At 42.4% G+C, this 15,233-nt stretch overlaps 1 protein-coding gene across 2 annotated transcripts; it reads right to left on the bottom strand.

Moving 5' to 3' along the window:
- Positions 1-4,694: 4,694 nt before the first annotated feature.
- LMOD2 (leiomodin 2) lies at positions 4,695-12,293 on the bottom strand. 2 transcript variants are annotated; one of them, XM_032401656.1, is made up of 3 exons: positions 11,901-12,293; positions 5,583-6,917; positions 4,695-5,057 (listed from the first exon to the last, which is right to left on the bottom strand). In XM_032401656.1, exons 1-3 carry the CDS (start codon positions 12,171-12,173, stop codon positions 5,031-5,033), a joined length of 1,635 nt encoding a protein of 544 aa, XP_032257547.1. In that variant the 5' UTR covers positions 12,174-12,293; the 3' UTR covers positions 4,695-5,030. The 2 variants fall into 2 exon arrangements, with proteins under 2 accessions (XP_032257547.1, XP_032257546.1); XM_032401655.1 differs by lacking the exon at positions 4,695-5,057 and having other exon boundaries at positions 5,240-6,917.
- Between the last annotated feature and the right edge of the window lie 2,940 nt (positions 12,294-15,233).

Below are 15,233 nucleotides of genomic sequence, written 5' to 3' on the forward strand. Positions count from 1 at the left end.
GAGACACTTTATGGGACCAACGGCTCCTTCCTTAGGGCAATTCTCTGCTGTGCCCCACGATTCTCCTCTCCTTCTGTCTGGTTATACTCTGCCTCTGCATTCTCCACACTCCCTGAGTGACCGCACCCAAACCCCCATCTTTAAATGCCACTCAGCCATGTGACCCCCAAGCCCCTATTTGCAGCAGGAAGCCCACCCCCATCATTCTAGACCCACCCACACATTCAAGTGGACCAGCACCTCAGACACAATGTACTTAATACTGAAGTCATCTTCTTCCTCCAACACCTGCTCCTGTCCCAGTTTTGGCACCACTATGCACCCAAAAGGCCCAGCCAGGAGCACAAATGTCAACATAGACTCCTTTCTTTCATTGCCTCCTACCCCCTACCCCTAGCCAGTTACTAAATTCTGTGGAGTAGGTGCTTTCTTAGTCTCTGCTCTGTTTGGACCCCTTTACACTTAGACAGCATTCACAGTTCAAATTTGTATCACTTCATTCTTAAATGATTATAATGGTCTGGACCTCACAGAATCCATCCTTCTCTTGGTTACACAGGTCGTATTTTCAAAACCTATATAAACATCATGTCACTCCTCCTCTTGAAATTCTCTGATGCTCCCAGGACTTTCATAATTAAGTCCACATTCCTTAGCTTGCACTAAGTTGTTCAGGTTGGGCTTCTGTAACTCCCAATTCCTCCTGGCCTTTTTTATTCAGAAGTAGAAAATTGTATGAAATTGTATGAACTTTTTGAAAGCATCTTACTAATGCATGTCTCTGCGGTTCAGATAGGCATATAATTTGGCTGTGAGAAAGTTGGTAAACATGACAATTTGGTTGAAACCCAATTTCCAGTTTCGGTGTACCACAATCTTGGCTCCCAACTCTTGTCTATCTGGGAAATGGCTTTTTAGCTATCAATCATTCATCAATCAGTTCTTCTAAGGGCTTTCTGGAAGAGTTTCAAGTCAGAATAACTCAAAAGGGGTGCCTGGGTGGCTCAGTTGGTTAAGCGACTGCCTTCGGCTCAGGTCATGATCCTGGAGTCCCGGGATCGAGTCCCACATCGGGCTCCCTGCTCAGCAGGGAGTCTGCTTCTCCCTCTGACCCTCCTCCCTCTCATGCTCTCTGTCTCTCATTCTCTCTCTCGCAAATAAAAAAAAAATTAAAAAAAAAAAAAAAAAAAAAAAAAAAAAAAAAAAAAAAAAGAATAACTCAAAGGGATGGGTTGACACAAACTATGTATCCAACATCAGAGGACTAATCAAAATAACCTAAATATCCAACAGTTATTGAACTTCCTTACATAAAATATGGTGGGTTGTATAATGGTATGTATGCTATCTTCCCCTTTTTGTAGAAAACATAGCAATATGTACATTTAAATATGCATTAAGGAGACTCTAAAAGATACACACTAAAGGGTCATCAGTGGTTGCTCTGTGTGGGTGGGAATATGGGGATTCATTAGGTTCTTTTGATTCCTGTACATTCTGATTTTTCTTAATGATCACATGCTATTTTTGTAAAAAAGAAGCCCATAGAGAAAATATACAATAGTTCTAATTTTAATTCACCAAAATTATCAATACTAGAAAAAAAAGACTGAAGTAGTAACTCTTTACCAAATCTTTGTTTTTACAGAATTACATTAAACCCTATGATTTTCAACTATTTTCTGTATTGCCCTGTTTCCTCAAACTTAAATATCCTTCCTTATTCCCTAGTCCCATTATTTGACTCTTTTTTTTAGCCTGGCTAAAAAATCATGTGTTACTGTCCCTGAGAAGCCTTTCTTTTCTTGCCTTTTTTTTAAGAGAGAGGGAGAGAGAGAGAGAGGTGGGGGAGGGGCAGAGAGAGAATCCCAAGCAGGCTCCACACCCAGTGTGGAGCCCGATTCGGGGCTCAATGTGACAACCTGAGATCATGACCTGAGCCAAAATCAAGTCAGATGCTTAACCCCCTGAGCCACCCAGCCACCCCACTGAGAAGCTTTTCTTGACCACTTACCTGCTTTTGATCAAGGGTCTATGGTAAACTGTGGCTCACAAGTCAACTACATCCAACAGCCTGTGAACTGTGAACTAAGAAGAGCATTTACATTTTTTAATGGTTGAAAAAATTGAAAGAGGAAAGTCAACTCAGGAAGGTTATATAAAATTCAAATTTGAATGTCTATAAATAAAGTTTATTAGAACACACACATGCTCTCTCAGTTACATATTGCCTGTGGCTGTTTTTGTCCTGCAGGGGCAAATTTGAATAGTTTTGGCAGAGACTGAATGGCCCACAAAGTCTAAACTATTTATTCCTTAATTCTTTACAGAAAAAGTTTGCTAACACTAACTTTAGATGATGAGGCTTCCTCAGTGCCCACATAGGACCCTACACCTGTCTTTAAGTCAGTTCTTACCACATATTCGGGAAGGGATGGTTTTCTCAGGATTCCCACTGCTCTGAGGTGGAGGACACTTTCTAATTTAACTTGGTCTCCCCAGCACTGAGCAGAGGCACTTGGTAAGTAAATGCACGATGAGCTCCCTCCATGAGAATGTCAGTTACACGAGGACAGGGATTGTATCTCCTTCGTTCACTGTGTATCCTCAGCGTCCAGAAAAATGCCTGGAACATGGTGGGCCCTTAGAAAATCTTTGTGGACATTGTCAAAGGCATTAACATTGTACCGTACTTCTGAGTTCTGTAATTCTTAGGTCAATTCTTAGTCTTTTAGACCATGCTATTTGATGATTAATGAAAGTAAGACTCCACCTTTCAAGCCTCAGAGAAATAAAAGATAGTGTTAACTCTGTCATGAAAGGAATCTTTTCAAGAATCTATGGATTTGCCCTACTCCTCAGCGCATCTCAGCAGCCTGTTAGTACCTCTACCTTTCTCTCGCTTGGAGCAATTACATCAGGGCAGGTATTAAATCAACATCCTGCTGACACTGAGTTATAAATGCCTGGGGCAGCCGGGTTCCTGACACGCAGTAAGACTCAGCATCCTGGCCCCGTTTCAAACCCGGATGATGTGTACTTCAAGAGATTAATGTGCAAGTATAAATCACAGCCTAAACATTTCATCTGGTCTTGGACACTCCTCTCCCTGTGAGCTGAAAGCTCTTTATAGAGGATGAACTAATTAGTTTCCGAGTTTGCAGGCAGGATGAACTCATCCCTGTCCTGTGCTGAATGGAGTCATAGCACCTTGAATGTTTAAGCACTATATTCTGAAATAACCTTCTAGCAATGTCTTTCCTGAATGATAAATGTCCCTGCTCGGTCTCTGATCACATCATACCTGTCTTATGATGGGCTTTATAATATTTTGTTTGTTTTGCCCCTTTTAAAGTTTTTTGGGGAAAAGTATACCTGAGACAATTCAGATAGTTCAGAAAGTGTCAGTCACTCCCCACATGGAGCCAGGGCACTGACTGAGCTCACAGGCCTCTGGCCCCCTCCTTCAGAGATCATATAGGTGGTGCTCACCAAGTAAGAGAACAATAGAAACAGACTAAAAGAAACAGACCCAAGAACTATTGGACAAATTTCCTAGTGAAACATAATCCTCTTGATTGGAGATAATCCAAAGCTTTGTACGTAGAGCAAACAATCATTGAATGAGTGGCCCAGAGAGCTTGCCAGGACCACTGTTAGACTCTGCAGGATACAGAGGAAACATTGCTAATCATAGTTAATACAAAGGACTTTAGAAGAGATTTATAGCTTTCATAAGTTGGAGTGGAGCACTGGAGTGGGATGAAGGTAATCTCGGAAATGTCTTTCTCTTTTTTGAATTCAGACCTTCCTTGAGTGAGAGGGAGGTGGGATTGAATGATATTTGGGGATCAGAAATACATGTGCCTTTGTCCTGGGATGTGTGTCAAGGACGCCCATGTTCCATTTGTGTAGGGCACAAAAAGGCTGAGGCCCACTGGACTAAGGCTCATCTAAGGACAGTTCAAAGGGAAACTTGAGAGTTGTGAATCTTTAGTAATCAGCCACAAGATAGCTCTGAATTCAGGGCTTATTTTCCAGGAATTCCCCTGACACTATTTCCTCTACCAAGAAGCCTTCCTTCATTTTTTTTTTTTTTTTCTTCCAGAAATAGTTGTAAATATTGAGTTGACTTCTTGGTACCTATCAGCCTTTTGGGAATGTGGGAGTGTCAGCTGACATTCTAGGTCTAAGGTTAATGCACCCACTATGATAACGGCCACTTTGGGGTCTTCTCTAGAGCTTTTATCTCACTACCAAGAAGACTTTTAAGCAAATTTTTGATTTCAGGACGCCTGGGTGGCTCAGTCTGTTAGGTGGCTGCCTTCAGCTCAGGTCATGATCCCAGGGTCCTGGGATGGAGTCCTGCGTTGGGCTCCCTGCTCAGTGGGGAGTCTGCTTCTCCCTCTGTCTCTGCCCCTCCCCACTGCTTGTGCTCTCTCTATCAAATAAATAAAATCTTTTAAAAATTTTTTTTAAAAAGAAAATTTTTGATTTCAGACTTTTTAGAAAGAGCTCTGATCGAATTTTCTTGGACATGAAAAAGCAAAGAAAGGAAAATGCTAAGGACCCAAGCCCTTTTTGGGTGAGAATGCATATTTTTAATATTTGACAATGTTACATACATACCTGGCAGATGTATCAACTCACACACACAAAAATTGGTTTGTTTAAAAAAAAAAAAAAAAAACTTCAATTCAAATTTATTGGGATTACAAAAATAACAGCACATTTCATTAACTCATTACAGCTCAGAGTTATCAACACATCCAGAGATAAAAGAGCATCTTTAAATAACCTGCTTCTTGCCAATACAAATCTCATTAACATAAAAAAAAAGTAGTTTATTTTCATATTTACAGAAGAAACATGCCAATTGTTTCTTAAAATTCTTTTTGGAATTAATGGGTGAGGCTATTTTTAAAGTCAGGAAACATTTCAAATCGAAAAAGGTATTTTAGAAACATCTCACAATGTGTCTTATTTAATACCACTGAATGATTCTGCATCCTCTTCTAAAGATCATGTTTTTATCGCAGAGCTTCTGGAACTTCCACCTATAAAAATAGGGGATTTTCTTTCAATAAAACAACACAAATGATAAAGTGAAAAATATCTGTAGGGTATGTCTCTAAGCAGTATTCTCTGAGACAAACTCGGATATAGATTGATTATTGCTGTGTGCTATTCGATATTCAAATTTTGTATTATAAATGAGGTTGTAAATCACTTGCAACTCAGGTAAAAATGTTGACAAGTGATGAATCTTTTTTGGAATGTAAATTATATTCCCCCATTTTCTTATTAAGGCAATCAGGATTTTTAAGTGTTGGAGTGTCTTAAAATAGTCCTGGTCCGTCCAGAACGGAGATGCTAAGAAGGTGGTCCCAGCACACGTCTCAAATGGAAATGTGCTCACTGGTGACCTGCTCCTGGTGTTCCAAATTTGGAGGCTTGCTCTTGCATACTAAAACATTTTAAACATTAATAAACATTTTTAGAGGTGACTTCGGTACCATCGTGCAGTGGAGGCTCACTCACGTACTACATCCGTGCCCCAAATCTGCTCTTGGGTTACTTACCCGCCTTAGCTGTTTTATGCTGCTTCCCCGAATAGCTTCCATGAGATTCTCATGAGCTGATCTCAGTGGGGTAGAAGGTCGGGAACTCTCTTCCATTTTCTTTTCTTGCACTGACCTCAGGGAATTTTTAATTTCCTTTAGGATATTGTTTGGTTGTTTCTTCACCTTTTTCCCTTTTTTCTTCTTCTGTCCATTTTGTAATGCCCGCTGGGCACTCTCCTGTTGTTTGATGACTTCTGCGATGTTTCGGGTGATTAGTTTTTTCTCTGGGAGTGGAGGAGGTGCTAGCGGAGGAGGAGGCGGCAGCCTTTGCGGGGGAAGCGGCGGGGGTGGTGGCGGAGGAGGAGGGGGTGGAGCCACAGGAGATGGAGGACGGCTCCTCACAGTTTGGACTTTCTTGGGGAGTTTGGGGGATGACCAGGGAGAGTGCCTGGGAGATGCATAAGGTGAAGAGCCAGGTGTTCCTCTTTGCCAGACTTTGGTCCTAAGATTGGCTCCTCCATCATAGCTCTCTTGCTGTTTTTGCTCCTGTATCCGCTTCTGCCTCTGTTTATCCATGTTTCTCGTCAGGAGGCTTGTCATGCTCATTCTTGGTCCTGGGAGCTCAAAATGGTAGCCCAACCTCAGCAGCGTGGTGTTCTCCCTGAGCAGCTTGACGATCTCCATCTCCACCTGGCTGCCCATGATGTGCCTCTGGTTGTGGAAGCGCAGCTCCGTGACCACCGTGTTGTGCTGCAGAGCTCTCATGATGGCCAGGATCCCCTTGCCCGTGATAAAGTTGGACTCCACGTTGATGTTGGTGATGTGCTCGTTGACTTTGAGCATTTCCGCAATGGCCATGGCCGCGCTGTCGTCCGCGCGCGTGTTGGCCAGACTGAAGGTCTTCACTGCCGTGTTGCCCTTGAGGGCCTCAGCGAAGCGGGCAAGGGTCTGCGACGTGATGTTCTCGATGTTGTTCAGGTTGACCTCTGTGGTGTCAGGGTCGTTGTTCCTGATCTTTTCCAAGGCATCCTCGATCACTGTAGGGTTCCCGCAAGGGTGAATGGCAGCCGGTGACTCTGTGTTCCTTCCACTGTGGCCATTGGTCAAATTTATGTTTTCTATTTGACTTTTAAATGTCTTTGGCTTAGAGTTATCAGAATCGATGCCATCATAATTTACAGTTCCATTAATACCTTTCTCGTTTTCAGTTGTTCCTTCCTCTTCCTCCTCTTCCTCCTCCTCTTCCTCCTCTTCCTCCTCCTCCTCTTCTGTATACACCTCCTCAGAAACCTCACTGTTAGTTTCAGTGAAGATGAGCTCTTCCTCACTCTCCTCTTTGTCTTCTTCAGCAACCTGAAGAGCACGGTATCATCATGAAGTTGGTCATTTTTAAGCACATTTTTTTTTAATTTACAAAAGTCACACATGGTTTTGCAATATATGAAATCATTATGTTGTACATCTAAAACCCAAACAATGTTATATGTCAATTATATCTCAGTAACTAAAAAAAGGGAAATAACACATGGCAAATAATACAAAAGCGTGTAAGGAAAAAGTCCATCTCTTGCTTCTGACCTCTCTAGTTGGGGCAACCAGGGTTAACATTTCATTGCATAACTTTCAACAGTTTTTTTTTAAACAAACATTTCTTTTGTTTTCTGCGGAATAAATATCCATAATTCTATTTATTATATTAAGAAAATTTACTATCATTTTGCCAATTTGAAAAATGGGTTGGAACTTCAGCTTTGGAAAACCCTTGGTACATTTTTCATTCTCTTAACTACTTGTTCTGAACTACTTGACTCCCTGTCTACTTTGAATGTAGCAAATTCAACCCTCCCTTCTAGAATCACTCCTCTATCCTTCCTTATTTCGCCACCTCAAATAAAGAAATGACAGCAAAAATACACAACATGTTAATGGATTCCCTTTTTTAATGTTCAAAAAGTCTTCCTCCAATTTGCCTCCAGTAGCAGCTGTGACAGTTGCCAGGTGCTCTATGCCCTGGTTTGCGTACATGTAGACAGAGGCAGGGGGTTCTTCGTTTTTCCAACATTCATCTACCTCTGGGGTAGAGCCCAGCACAGGGTCTCAGAGACCCCACACCACGCGATACCTGCGGCTGTCCTTGGCTGCTGTGGGGAAGGGAAGCCAAGGGGGCAGGGCTGCTTGCTCATGGCAAGCAGCAGGTCAAAACCTAGCTCCACAGAAAAGCATCCAGGTCACCCTTTGCTGCAAATCAACTTGAAATGTCATGCTAGTGCAGGGTTAAAGGAGATGGACTGCAGAAGACACAGGGTGGGAAAGATAATCGCCCCGGCACTAACTAGAGTCTAACCATAACATGAAACAGCAGAGGACAGTAAAAAATCTTGAAGCAAGCCATTGCCCCAGCCTGATGGTCTTAAATTATTTACCATGTATCAGTTATGAAAGACTTTCGGGCAAACACAGTCTCAATTCTATCTTTGTCTTTCCTGCTTACCAGACTTTATACTAAGAAGCCGAGTGACCCCTTTCTTTTTTCTTACTATCTTTTCTGATTAAAAAAAAAAATTTTTTTCTGGAAATTGCTGACAGAGTCCAGTTTCTCCTAATGCAATCTTTTTACTCCTTTCTTTTGTCTCTTTTGAAGCCCCAAGCCCTCCTCTGTCCCCAAAGCCTTGGTTACTCCCTCTACATTGGCAACTTTCTTTTTTTTCACCCCCAGGGCTCCTGCTGCCTGAGGCATGTGGAATGAGCTTTGGAAAACACTGCCTGTCTCCAGGTTTGTTTGCCCAGTTGCTACCACAAAACAGCCTCCAGTTATCCACTTGTTTGGAGTGGCAGGCACCAAGTGATGGCCTGGGGAAGGGGTCAGCCACTCCTGGGATGGTTGTCTGGTCTTTATTTACTCCCTTCTTTAGGAGCAGGAGGAAGGGGGATGCTGTGTGCATGTGCGTGCGTGTGTGTTTGTGTGAAGCTTTAGCTGTTTCAGTATTTGGAGGAAAGGGATCTGTCTCAAAATCTAAGGTATACTGCCTTTCATGCCACCATTAAATTTTATCCACTTTGGTTTTTAAAAGACCTTTAGGCTCTATCTTCAAGAGATGTTTTCCCCTCAAAATGTGCCTGAGAGACAAAATCTGAAACTGTTATCCAGCAGTGAGTCGTCGTGTAATATCTACATGACACTTCTTCCAGGAAACCTTCTTTGACACCTCCTCGCATTGTCCCCTTATATTATCCTTGCCATATATGGCATGGTAGTGCCCCCAGTAAAGTACCTATTTTAATTACTTATTTGTCATTTTTCCCAAAAGACTGTTAGCTGGGTGAGGACAAGGATCATGTCTGGTTTGTTCACCTAGCACAGTGCTTAGCATGTAGTAGGGGCTCCATAAAGATTTGTTGACTGAATGGACCTACACTGACATTGGCTGCCAGCCACTGAGGATCAGGACAGGGCCTGGGCTGGGTGGTGACTGTCCTGGCTCGCCTGGGGCTGAGCGGTTTCCCAGGATGCAGGATTTTCAGTTCTTAAGCCTAGATAGCCCCAGACAATCTGAGATGGTTAGCTGCCCTAGGTGGGGGACATCTAAGAGAAGGACACCAGAAGGGAGGAAAGGGTCTGGAGAGGGAGGTGAGAGGATGCGAAAAAAATCTTTGCCTCCTTCCTGTATTATCTGGACGTTGTGAGAATGGGGGTGGGAAGGTGGGGATAGGGTGAAGCCTGAGGGGTGAGTCTAGAGAAGGCAAATGTTGGCACTCTTAGGGAATAAATAAGGCAAGAAGAAGGGGCCAACTATGTCTCCTGATCACCTCCCTGGCATCATTACATAAACAAGGAGGCAAGAGGGTTGCCTTTTGGTTCTGGGTCTGGGTCTATCCCTGAAGAGCTGGTTGACTTTAGTCAAGTCATTAAAGCTCTGAGAGGTCTCAGAGAAACTACGGTATTAGCTGAGTGGTCCTCAACTGCAGTGTGTGTCATAATCACCTGGGGGGCTTGTGAGACTGCAGAATGCTGGGCCCCACTCCCAGGAGGTCTGGGGGAGCCCTAGAATGAGCACTTCTGAGAAATCCCCAGGTGATGCTGAGGGGTTGGGCACCCACATTTTGAGAATGGTGGTCTTGGCACCAGCAGACCTTGGTTAGAATGTCTGCTCTCCTTATAAGCTATTCATTTCAACTGAATTTCTTAAGCTCTCCTGGTCTCAGTTCTCATGTGCAGAAGGTGAGAATTAAATGCAATAATGTGAGTGACCTGACTGGCACCTATGCCTGATACCCAGCAGATACTCAAGTTAGGGGAGCCGTAGACCCTCTGGTCTCCAAGGCCCCTTGGAGCTTAAGGCAGCATAATTTGTGTGGACCCAAGTGAACGGAGGCTGTCATTCAACAGGCACTGAACATGAATTTCATAAGCCTTTACAGAGCCAACAGCCTGATAACCAAGCCTCCCATTTCCTTCTGGTCCATTCTGCACTGCTCTTCACTTACACGGCCACTCCGCCCCCACCCACTTGCCCGCTGCCTGGAGCTTTGTCCTGTGGTGGGGATGGGTTTACACCCTCTACCCACAGGCTTCTGCTCAGCACTCCGTGTGACTACAGAGACAGCTGGTCAGCTGGGGAAGTGTAGTGGGAGAAAAGTTAACTCCCGAGAAAGGAATCAAAGTTCATCAACACGCAGCCTCTCTAATTGAGCTGATAAGCCATTGGCAGGGATCAGCAAAACCTTTGGCAGAATCAGGATGGGTTCCCTCATAGCTGACAACAGGCTGGGCCCTTGGTTTCCCACTGATCTCAAGGCACCATGACATGAAAATGCTTTTGTTGGGTTACTGCTACAATGGCTGTCTGTCCTGGATATTCGGTGGCAATTTTCATCTTTTGACCAAGGAAATTCTTTAAGGACTATAATAGAAATGTTGTATTTTATATATCTTATCAGACTTTTGACACACGTTCCCACATCAGGGGGGAAGAAAAAGACCCCTGAAAATCATGGTTGTAGAGGAAATGACCAGCCCAACTCTGCAACGCACCCCCCCTTCTGCCCCTCTGCGTAGGAAGCCACCGCGGCCTTGGCAGACCCTGGCCTGATCCCAGTGACCCTTCCCGAGATGATTGACTTGAACAAGGCTCACATATATCTTGCTACGAATGTGGCCCACACACCCTATCATCGAGATCATCTAACAGGGCCTAGATTAGTACTGTGGAAGTCCTGCCATTGGCTTCAGGCCCTCTTGATTTTAGATGATTCTAGTGGAGCCCAGAGGTTTGAAACGGTTGCTCCTGATCTGTGTTCTCCCACAAATTCAGGACTTTGTTATACTGCATTAACATTTTTATTGCCATTACTATTTTCCCAGGGCATAGACTTTTGAACTTTCTTCTGTTAATGACTTATTAGGCAAATTCAAAGTAATTTAAAGTAACTTAAAATTCAAAGTAACTGTTTACTGGGCAGAAAACAAAAGCTCTAATGTGAGCTCTAATAGAAGAACATTTCCAGGGCTCAGGATCAACATTATAAAGTTGGAAGGAATCTTAGGGGTCATCTACACAAGCGTGCTTAACCTGGGTCCTCAGGTGGGTTTCAGGATGTGTGTTATCATTTTGAAATTCGATGTAAAAGTTTGTGTACGTATGTACAAGCACGCACACATTATCTTAAGGAGAAGGTCTGTAATTTATCAAAATCTCAAAGGGGTTCTTGATTTACAAAAGAAACCCTGATTCAACTCCCTCGAGGGACAGATGGAAAAAAGAACCCTGCAGAGATGACTACCTGTTCAAGGTCTAACAACTTAGGGACGGCAAAGGGACTCGAAATAAGGTCCCCTGGCTCCCAGTCCCACAGACTTTCCACCTCTGCTCACTTCTTGGTGTTGGAAAAAAAGAATTTTGTTTACTGTAGCCACCATCACAGTCAAAGCAACCAGAGTACCCACTTCTGTCTTTATAGAAAGAAATAAATTTACTCAACTGCTATATATATATATATATATATATATATATAGTCACAGATATCATGCCTCATTAGCAACTCACAGCTCAAATTAGACTTATGTTTGGCAATATATCTAAACCCATACCTTGCTTGTGGGTTTTTTTCCTCTAGAAAATCCCATCTTGACTGACTAAAGTCAATCAAAAGATCCCAGCTAAAATTATTACATATTATGATCCACTGGGTGGCCTGAGGAATTGTTCTGTAGCAGGTGCAAATGGGTTATGAGAAAAGACAAGTGAAGCGGACTGAAAAGTTAGGGAAAACAGGTTTCCCGAGTTGGGGGTGGGGGGCCGAGGGTGGGAGTAGCTAAGGAAAAACCCGAGAGCCTACCTTTCCACACTCCCCCAGCCTCTCCTTCTCCAAGAGTTTTTGGGACTCCTTTTCCCAATAGGCCATCAGTGCCTCTCTGCTGAATGTCCCCGTGGGGGTTTTCTCGGTCAGACTCTTTTGCCTTAGCCCCACGGGAAGGCTGCGATCAGGTTCAATGTCTTCCAACTCCCTCTCTAGCTCCTTCAGCTCCTCAGCTGACAGGGAAGCGAGAAGTTCATCCTCATCGATGGATTCATATTTGCTAAGTCCTCTCCTGTAGCCAAAGGTAGACATGGTCCCTGCTTTGTCAGAGCCACAAGGAGCTTGAAGAAGCAGGCATTCAAGGCGGCCAGAAACAGGCAGGGAGGCAAGTGGGCAGGCTGGTCAGCAACCGGAGCTAGGAGTGGCCTTTTAAGAGCGATGATACAGGGCCGTGACAATGCAGAGAGGGGGTGAAAGCATGGGCTGTTTTAAGCAGCAGACGTCAGCTAGACATTTGAACACAAAGAATGTCACATCGGTGGTGGAGGGAGGTCTCAGAACCAGTGGGGATTATGAACATACTGGCCAGGGACATATTTAGCTGAGCCTGATAGCTCATGAGGACAGGCAGAGAGTGTTTCAGATAGGCAGTAACACAGTTCTCACTTTATATTCAAGCAACAGGAGAATAAAATTTATTTTGAAAATGATTCGCTACCACCACCATGGCCATGAAAAGATTCTTTGATGATAATCTCAGAGGTTGAGAAATGACTACACATCACTCTATGAGTGGTTATTCGGGTTCTTCTAAAAACACACTGTGGGTGGCATTGATGGTAACAGAAGGCCGTGCTAATACAGCACCTTAAACTTTTATTGTATCTTGCAGTTTACAAGGCACTAATCGTAACTAGTCCTGTGAGATGATTATCCTCCTTTACAGATTTTGGCAATGGAGGCTCTGAGAGTTTATGTGAAAACGCTGAAGTCAGGCAGCTAGAAGGACAGAAGTGGCTTTCTCCACTGCACGACATGGCTTCCTTCTCCTCAACCAAGAGTATTAGTCAACAGCTAGACTTGCAAATAAATCTCCACAACGACAGATAACAATACTGGGTCTGGCTTATTAGTGCTAAGCAGATTATACATTTTATCTCATTTAATCCCACAGTCCTGTCAGGGGTATATTATCCTCCATATTTTACTAGTACAGCCCCAGAGAGGTTAAGTAACTAGCCCACAGCCACAGAGCTAAAAAAGTGGTGGAACTAGAATTTGAACCCAGATTTGTGTCTGGGCTGAAAACTGAAGAGATGCTAACATGAAATTATATATATATGTATATATATGTCCATATTCTTATGAGTGTGAAAAATATATACACAGTTTGCAGGACTTCATCGATAGATCATTTTAACATACAGATAGATAAAGAGCTGTTAAAATGTGTATGCATAGAAATATACACTTCTTAATACATGTATAATAGACCATATTTTGTTTATTACATTCAGCAGTTGGTGAAAATTTGGGTTGTTTCCAGGTTTGGGTTGTTATAGATAATGCTGTGAACATTTACGCGCCAAGTCTTTGTGTAGCCATATGTTTTCATTTCTCTCGGGTAGATACATGACAGGGGAATTGCTGAGTTATATGGTATATTTACAGTTAACTTTTCAAGAAATTGCCAAACTATTTTCCAAAATGGCTGCCCCCACCTTATGTTCCCATCAGCAATGATGTGAGTTCCAGTCTCTCCACATCCTAATTTGTTCCTGCTTGTCTTTCTGGTTATAGCCATTTTAGTGGGCGTGAAATAGATCTCCCTGCAGTTTTAATTTCATTCCTCTCATAACTAGTGATGTTGAGCATAATTTCATGTGTTCATTTCTACTTTGATAAAAAGTTTTTTGAAAGGAATCTTACATTCATTTAAAATTGAGTCGTCTTCTTATTAGTGGCCTGTAAGAGTTCTAGAATATATTCTGGACTTTAGCAAGTATATGATTTGCAGGTATTTTCTTCCATTCTGTGAATTGTCTATTGGTGTCTTTTGAAGTGTGGATGCTTTTAATTTTAGTGAAGACCAATTTATCAATTTTTTTTTTCATTTACTGCTTGAGCTCTTGGTGTTACAGCTAAGAAATCTTTTCCTTACCCAAGATCAGAGATTATCATTCCTATGTTTTCTTTCTGAGAGTTCTACAGTTTTAGGTGTTTGTATTTTAGGTCTGTTACCCATTTCAGCTTATATTTGCGTATATGTAATATAAGGGTCTAAATTCATCTTTTTGCATACAGATATCTGATTGGCTTAGCATGTCTTTGGGAAAAGACTATATACTTTCCCCTATTGAATTTTGTTGGTGCCTTTGTGGAAAATTAATTGGCCATACATGTAAGGGCTTGTTTCAGGAGAGTCACTTCTGTTCTGTAGATCTATATGTCTATTTTTTATGCCAATATTACATTGTTTTAATTGCTATAGCTTTGTAGTGCATGTTGAAATCAGGAGGTGAAAGTCCTCCAACTTTTTTTTTTTTTTTTGCAAGAATGTTTTGGCTATTATGATCTTAACTCATGATGGTATTTTGCCTCCAAAAATAACTATGACTCTTTTCAATGATACTGATGAGAAAGATGATTATGAAATTAGAAATGGTGAGTTTGTTGGTTTTCTTTGGACTGTGGCATACACCTCTTGTGTAGCCTTACTGGTCACACATCTTTTTTTTTAATATGAAAATGGGTTTGATTTTTAGAAATGACATCAAATCACTATGGCCAAATTTGGCGAATGAGATGAGAATTATTCAGCTGTATAAAACATTTTAGGTAAAGAGATGAATGATGATTACAACTATATATAAACCTCTTTGAAAGCAAAGAGATGAGAAGAAAATACAAGGAGTGTATAATTAAATACCAAAAAGTAGTGGAATTGTGTTTTTCTCTCTCTCCCTTCCTCTTGTTCTCTCTCTCATGTTTGTAATTTTTCTGTAACATTTTAATATTATTTTTATTGGATAATCAATTAAACACACACTTTATGCCAGATTCCAATTTAGGTGCTGGGGTTAGAGCAGTGAAGAAAACCAACAAAATCCCTTCCTTCATGGAGCTTACATTCTTTCTTTCTTTCTTCTTCTTTTTTTTTTTTTTAAGATTTTATTTATTTATTTGTCGGGAGGAGGGGGAGCGGCAGGCAGAGGGAGAAGCAGGCTTCCCACTGAACAGGGAACCCAATGCAGGACAGATCCCAGGACCCTGGGATCATGACCTGAGCTGAAGGCAGACGCTTAACCGACTGAGCCACCCACGCATCCCTACATTCTTTAGTCGGCGGGGGGGGGGGGGGGGGGGGGGAAA

This window comes from Phoca vitulina, unplaced genomic scaffold (assembly GCF_004348235.1).
Source record: "Phoca vitulina isolate PV1807 unplaced genomic scaffold, GSC_HSeal_1.0 scaffold4, whole genome shotgun sequence".
Taxonomy (NCBI): Eukaryota; Metazoa; Chordata; class Mammalia; order Carnivora; family Phocidae; genus Phoca; species Phoca vitulina.